The sequence below is a fragment of the Elaeis guineensis genome, chromosome 4 (assembly GCF_000442705.2).
Source record: "Elaeis guineensis isolate ETL-2024a chromosome 4, EG11, whole genome shotgun sequence".
NCBI classification, from domain to species: Eukaryota; Viridiplantae; Streptophyta; class Magnoliopsida; order Arecales; family Arecaceae; genus Elaeis; species Elaeis guineensis.
Window position 1 is genome coordinate 2,516,187 of NC_025996.2, and position 7,793 is coordinate 2,523,979.

At 36.5% G+C, this 7,793-nt stretch overlaps 1 protein-coding gene across 1 annotated transcript; it reads left to right on the forward strand.

Annotated features, from left to right (window-relative positions):
• Positions 1-4,441: 4,441 nt before the first annotated feature.
• LOC105033627 (probable arabinose 5-phosphate isomerase) lies at positions 4,442-7,483 on the forward strand. The gene is made up of 3 exons (XM_010908500.4): positions 4,442-5,180; positions 5,845-6,068; positions 7,033-7,483. Exons 1-3 carry the CDS (start codon positions 4,503-4,505, stop codon positions 7,187-7,189), a joined length of 1,059 nt encoding a protein of 352 aa, XP_010906802.1. The 5' UTR covers positions 4,442-4,502; the 3' UTR covers positions 7,190-7,483.
• Positions 7,484-7,793: the final 310 nt, after the last annotated feature.

A 7,793-nucleotide genomic window follows, 5' to 3' on the forward strand; every position in this document is an offset into this window, starting at 1 on the left:
TATAGAAATACCGGACCATCTACACTTAGATCCAAAACATTTAAAGAATACCAAGCAGCGGCCAAAATTTTAAATTCATTGTAAATTGACCCATTCATCTATCACTATTATAAAATATTATTGCATGAAGATCACATGATAATTATTTTTTTATAAAATTTCAGAACTATCCTCCCTACTAACTTAGCAAGAAGCTTTTGTCAATAGAAAAGATAACAGAAGGAAAGTAGTGCTTTGAAATTTATGCCAATTGGATGGATAATAATGGACAGAATACTTTAAAATTCATGCAAATAGATGAATGATAGAGATCAAAGTACTTTAAGATCTGTGCAGATGGATCGAGAGCTTTGAGATTTGCACGGATAGATGAATAACAGTAGATAGAATACTGTGAGATCTGTGCAAATGGATGGATGATAGAAGATATAGTGCTTAAGATCTATAAAAGTGGATGGATGGCAGAGGATGAAGTGTTTAGAGATCTATGCAGGCGAATGGATAATGGAGGATGAACCATCTTGAGCTTTAAAATCTATGCAAGCGAATGGATGAACGAAATGCTTTGAGATTTCTACAAGCAAATGAATAATAGAGGATAGAGTAATTTGAAATTTATATAGACGGATGAATGACAAGGAACGAAACTCTTTGAGATTGGTGCATGTAGATGGTTAAGGCTAGAGCACTTTAAGATTAGTGCTGACAAATTAATGAATGATAGAAGATGGAATGCTTTAAAATCTATGCGAGTGAATGGAGTATAGAGGATGGAGCATTTTGAGATTAGTGCAAGTAGTTGGACGATAAATGATAGTCTCTTTGAATGAAGGATATTTTTAATTTTTTTTCTGACTTCGATAATAATTTTAGGATCCAAATAGATGGTTAGGTGACATTAATAAATTTAAAATTTTAGTGGCTAATTGGTATTTCTTGAGTTTTTGAGGTCTAAGTGTGCCCTAATTTCTACAGGTGTGTCCATAATTTTTCTAACTTTGGTTATTGTGCTGTATTATATAGGGCCACAAGAAGTGGAATCAAAGTGCCATAAGGTATCTTGTAGTATTAATCATGTGCCTATATTGTATCATGATTGGATGAGCTTACTTCCTTCACTGCATTCGTAGGAATATAACTCAGACATGAAAACTTGGTAACCTGACTAGGTTATTTTATGATAACTGATTGATCCAAATTAAATTTTTGATAATTTTATGACGTCCAATTTCAATTTTTTGTAGAACTGAATTTCTTACTAGATTGAATATAGTTTTTGATCTCAAAAGATCACAAAATTTGATATGGACTATTTTAGCTAATTCAGCTAGTAAATATTGTGAAACCATAACTTAATCATATGATATCCAATTGAGATGATTGTTATATTTTCAAATCGAATAATTTTTCAAGATCTACGATACATTACTAACCCCTTAAGGAGTTGAAGCATAATGAAATTCTACCATTTGAGCTCTACTACGATCGATCTAATCAAATTGGAAGTTTTATTTTCGAAAATGACTTTGATCAGATGTATTTCTTAGTTGAGGAGAAGATAAAGTTGATATAAAAGTCCAGATCTATCTCCTATATGGATTTAACTTTTTCAAGTTTATTTTTACTAATCATATCTATTTAAGGAAAGTAAGTCTTACTAGAATTAGGAGATGAACATGATCTAAATTATACAATTGTAGACCTCATCATAATAAAAGGAGGCCTTATATCATAGTTTTATAAGGACCCGTGAAAGAAAATGGGACGTAAACCCTACTTTCATAATTTTTTTCCTTTTTTAAAGATTCTTTTAAGAGATTTGAATTGAGCAAGTTGAGGAAAAATCCTGGTTCTCCCCGATCAGATAAGATTTAGAACTTGAATATTGAAAAACAAATTATATACAGTATATAGAAATATAGAAGTATGAAGAAAATCGGTTACATGATTTATGTTAACATTTCTCTTCAAATTTACACCTTTTTCCTTTGTATACTGTTTTTAGCTCTCCAGCATTCCTATTTTGGTTCTGAAATCCACATTTAGATTTTGATTTATTTCAATCAAACTAATCGTATACAGAAACTCAGATCTATTTCAAACATAATTTCATTTTTTCAGGGCTAATTATTTACTCCCCATGTCATGCTCCTTTTACACTAGTAGCTGCTATAGACTATCGTGACAAGGGTTCTCATAGTTTTGAAAATTGTTAATCCTTAACTAGTTGGTCCATTTGGATCATGTCATAAATTAAATATTAAAAAAAACTTAGATCTGAATGCAATTATTAATTTCAAAAATTAAATCCTTAGCTAGTTCAAAACTTATTTATTTTGATGGATCCAAATCTAAATCCAAATTCAATTTTTTTAGTTGGGTTTGTGAATCTAGCTCGAATCCAACACATTTGTAGCCATACATAATTTTATTTTAAAAGAATCTTCTTGGATTAACTTCAGGCCTCACAAAGGGGCATTGTACGGGCAGAGAAGGTGCGAGACATGGTCATATTTGTATATTGCCATTCTGTAATTCTAGTTACAAGACACAACAATTATCATTAATTCAAATTGCAAATAAAAAAAATCTCAATATGTATTTCTTAAAAATAATTATCAACGAATAATTTATAGATATCAGGTATTGTCACATAGCAACTATTTTTTGCCTCTGTTTGTGTGTGTAAAACGTGGGTGACATTGTGCCAAGTTGCACTAACTGGAGTTTTACTCATGGTTAAAGGGCGCAGGATATGAAAATTATTCCAAAGGGAGACAATTGTGTATGTTTTGCTTGGAACTAATCGACATATAATTCATATTAGATATGATATGAGTTAAAAAAAAAAAGAATTTTTGATGTTAAATGTAAAATTTTTCTTGCTACATCGATGATCATGTGGTCGTAGCCAATGTTTCTTTCTTTCTGTTTTTTTCCTGAAGTTGATCGGACACCTCAAAGGACTTGTCCCAATGTTTCTCCGGAGAGGTACGATGCTAGCATGTGTATACGAAATACCAACCCAAAATTGTAACAAAAAACTTCTCACTTTCAATAAATAAGTGTGCATATGCTCCTGGGTTTTGGACAAGTTTATCATTTTGTATTTTTCTTGCTCTCAAATAAAAACTTATTATTTATTTATTTATTTTTTTGGGCAATTTCACTTTGCCCTTATCTATTTTTTTTTTTTTAATTTCATGTTAGAAAAAAATATTATAAATCATCAAAAAGATAGTCATTTTGCATGATGGTCATTTTTTCATTTAGCTGCCAAGATCAGTAGATTAAAAAAAGGGCGGGGGTGGGGGCATGATAAACTATCAGGTTTTCTTTATGGCATGCAACAAATTTTTAAAAATATATTAAAAGTAAAGTTAAGTATCAACATTAAATTTTCAGCAAAGTAAGTTAATTGTTATTTTCTCATATTGACCAAAATTTCAAAGTCTTTACCAATTATATTATTGCAGCAAACTCTAATTACTTAACCATTAAGACAGTTACATTACTATTGGAATAAAAAATACATTTATTTTAACTATATCTATAATTAATCTGTTTAAATTCATATCTTAACTATAATTTTTTGGTGTGAAAAATTTTCTTGGCTATTGGAAGTAAATACCTCTCTCCATCATGATAATTATATCATTAACATTTTCTCAATAGTTCATCCGAGGTAAGATCCATCAAGACTTTGATTTATTTTATAGGCAATAAGCCTTTCCCTCGTCCAAAGCCAACAAAAAATCGTTTCCAATGCTTTAAATCATACATACTCTTTTCTATAATTATGGATCATGTACTTGATAGCGTTTAGATATTTAAATTTTATTCCTGAAATAGGAATACAAATTCTCGAAGAATAGCTATTCAATTTTGTTATTATAGATTTCTGTTTGATAAAAAATCTAGTATTTCACTTTTATTCCAATATAATTAATATAGTATTATTTCATATAATTTAGATGGTTCTCGTTATGATCTAGAATTATCAATTTCATGATCCATCATAGAATTAGTATTCTAGAATTTAGAAGGATTTATCAAAATTACTAAATCAGGATAGCTCATCACTATTTTTTCATCTATTCGAGGGAATAAGGTGGTATATAAGTCTTTATTTCATTCAAAATTATCCAACTAAATACTAATGAATAGGATTTATAAAAAAGAGAAGTATGGTTGGTGGTATGCACGGCCACGCTGTGCACCCAGATTGGTTTCTCAAAACGATAAGCCTCCGGCTGATAAGAGTACCACATTCCCCTGAAACGCTGACCAACTCCGACCGATCTCGGCATCCAGGAAAAAAGAAATTGAGCATGTGACGTGAAACACCACCGGGACAACTTACCTTACGATACTCCTCGGGCATATCACAACATCACCCTCCATCCCTCCCCTTATAAATACCCCTCCTCCCCAACTCGCAATACCAAACTAGAAGAGCTTTAAGAGCACTAATAATATAAGTTATTATTAGTTACATACAAATGGGTTCCCTCGCCCCTCCCCGCTCTCCGCCACCCGCAACGGCCGCCCAGGTCGGCGGCTCCACCCATAACAAACACCCAAGCCCGCTATGTGCCGACGGGCTCCGGCGTCTCTTCGAGGCGCAGCAGCGGCACCTGAATCACTTCTTCGACAAGCTGGACTTCCGGCAGGCACTGGCCTTCGCCCAGGCCCTCCTCGACGCCCCCGGCGGCGTCTTCTTCTCCGGCGTCGGTAAGTCCGGCCTCATCGCCCGGAAACTCTCCCAGACCCTCGCCTCTCTGGGCTTCGCCCGCGCCGCCTTCCTTCCACCCGTGGACGCCCTCCACGGCGACATCGGCGCCCTCTGCTCCGCCGACGTCCTCGTCCTGCTCTCCAAGTCGGGGTCGTCCGACGAGCTCCTCCGCCTCGTGCCCTGCGCGCGGGCCAAGGGGGCATTCCTCGTCTCGATGACCTCCGTGGAAGGCAACCGCCTCGCCGCGCTCTGCGACATGAACGTCCACCTTCCCCTCGAGCGCGAGCTCTGTCCCTTCGATTTGGCACCCGTCACATCGACGGCCATCCAGATGGTGTTCGGCGACACCATCGCCGTCGCCCTCATGGCCGCCCGCCGCCTCACCAAAGAGCAGTACGCTGCGAACCACCCTGCTGGCAAGATTGGCAAGCGCCTCATCTTCAAGGTCTCTTCACCTCCTCTCCCGTTAGATAAAGCCAATAAAAAAAAAATTAAATCACCGTTTGAAACTAAAAAGAAATTTATTACCATCTCGAAGACACTGCTACTTAACTATCTCACCACATCATTATTACTACTGAGTGGTTGCAGAATTTTTCAATTCGAAATGTTAATATGGTATATTTTCATTGACTTCGTCTACATCATATATTGTAGACTAAGCCTATCCTAGAAATTTTTTTCTTGTTATCAGCCACCATATTTTTCTTTTCTTTGGTCATTACGTGGTTTCATCAAAATCTTATTTTGGTTCACTTTTCTCGTTAAAGATTGAAGCTTTAACTGCTATTGCTCTTGAGTTCATCAATATCGTGGGTCTTGTTCTTCTTCAGCAGAAATCATAATTCGGTTCGTTGCCTAATAAATTTTTACGAGCAAAGATTTTTTTTTATTCAAGAACGTGGGTTTCGAAGTCGACACTTGTGAAGTTTTTTAATATTTTATTACTGCACGTATATATTGAAGACAAAATTGTAACTCATCATGGACTGACTTGACAGTTGGCACTCTGCTATTCTAGTAGTAAAGTATAAGACAACTAGTCATGCATATTTACGTTTCTACCCAAGGAGGTATTGGTAACAATAGGTTGACTGTACTCTACATAGGTGAAAGATGTCATGAAGAAGCAGGAGGAGCTTCCAATCTGCAAGGAAGGAGATCTGATAATAGATCAGCTGATGGAGTTGACAAGCAAAGGGTGTGGATGTTTGCTTGTTGTGGATGATGAGCACCATCTGATCGGGATATTTACGGATGGTGATCTCCGGCGTACACTTAGGGACAGCGGTGAGGCCATCTTCAAGCTCACAGTGGGTGAAATGTGCAACAGGTAACTTTTGTATGTTGGATAGACTTGTCTGTTGGTATTTTAAGAGCGAGATTGCGGTTGTTTTCTTCTTTTATTATGGACAAAGATAAAGAAAAATGATTTCTGATTTTAAGATATTTCATGTGTTCTGACGTTAATAGTTGTTGGTGATCGATACTTGGTAGCTGAAGGAGAAGAAAGAGAAGAATTCATAAGAAAATGATACCATCTAGGACTAGTGGAGGAGAAATTATTGGTCGGACGAAATACATGGTAATACGAGGGAAAAGCATTAAATATATGACGGTGTGATGTTAAAAGGGAAAAGGTATTAATTATCTGCGGTTCATTGTGGACCAACTCCAACCAATAATTTCATCTAGGAGATGGTCATTCTTTCCGTTTTTTTGGGTGCCTAGAATTTGTTGGGCATAAAAGGAATAAAAAGGTGCCCTACTGCACTAAAAAGGGTTCAATAATTTCATCAACATGTCCTTTTCATGGTTACCACAGAGCTCTACCCATATTTAAATTCTATCCCCATCAGTTTTTTTGTTTTGGGTAAAACATTCGTTCGGCTGTTGTAGCTCGGTTAGAGTTGTTAATAGTGAGGTCGAAGGTTCAAGCCCCTTCTGTAGCGTTTTTTCTACTTTCTATTTTTTCTCCTTTATCACCAAATAATCAATGAATAATTGTTAAAATTTCCTACTGTATCCCCAAATAATCACCGAGTAAAGTGTAATACTTTGGCTAATTACGCTCTTTTCTTTCTTCTAATTTATCACCAAACAAATGTTCTTTTCATTATTTTCTAATTTATAAGTGCCATTCATATTCTGCTACCCTTAAAAAACAGAAGAAGAAGAAGGAGAAAAGTGAAATATACCATTCATAATATATTAGTCGTTGTATAACTTTTAAATTAAGAAACCAATATCCACTATTGCTTCAGTGTGTAACTTTTTCCTTCTCGTATGGTTTTTAGATGCCCAAGAACAATCAACCCTGATGCGATGGCGGTGGAAGCAATGCAGAAAATGGAATCTCCTCCATCTGCTGTGCAGTTTTTGCCAGTGGTCGACGATCAGAACATTGTGATTGGGATTGTTACCCTCCATGGACTGGTCTCTGCAGGCCTGTAAATCTCCAAGGCCTCTTGATAATTAATGTTGTGTTTGTTAGGTCCATGTGATGATCTGGTTGGAGTTCACCACCCCTTTTGATGGACTGAATAGGCATGTTATCTGGGAATTACTTCAGTCCCATACTTCCCTCTCTTTCTAGCTTTTTCCGTGTTTTGTTTCTTTCTCTCAGTCCTTTGGAGCTCTGTACTTCCAGCTGCCTTGAGCTGCTTGGAAGTGGGGTCTGAGGTGATTGACGCACTGTTGTATTCAGCTTTTGAACATGTGAGCTACACTAAAATATAATAAGAATGGGAGGTACTACTCCCTCCCGCCCTAGCCAAGACGTTCTTCCTGGTGTATCTGCTGCGCCTGGTGACGCCTTTATGGTGCAGGATCTTTGAAGGTCCTGACACGATCATTGGTATGCTTAACAAAGCTACCCTGGTCGTGTTCGACGGTTTCACTAAGGAGAGATGCATCGCTGCATACCTATTTGCAAAGCAGGTCTACAGGTTGACTAGAAAGTCTGGATTGTTATTCACAGCGCTTTATCTAAAGCAATGCGGTTTATCGCTTGCTAAAGCTTACGCTGGTGATTATCAACCAGATCTTCTTCCTGTCC

What these genes read in the sequence shown, in the direction of transcription:
- LOC105033627 (XM_010908500.4), top strand. Translation starts at nt 4,503, where the DNA reads ATGGGTTCCCTCGCCCCTCCCCGCTCTCCGCCACCCGCAACGGCCGCC. An exon ending in GCAAGCGCCTCATCTTCAAG is followed by an intron (nt 5,181 to 5,844) that starts GTCTCTTCACCT and finishes TACTCTACATAG; the next exon opens with GTGAAAGATGTCATGAAGAA. An exon ending in GTGGGTGAAATGTGCAACAG is followed by an intron (nt 6,069 to 7,032) that starts GTAACTTTTGTA and finishes TATGGTTTTTAG; the next exon opens with ATGCCCAAGAACAATCAACC.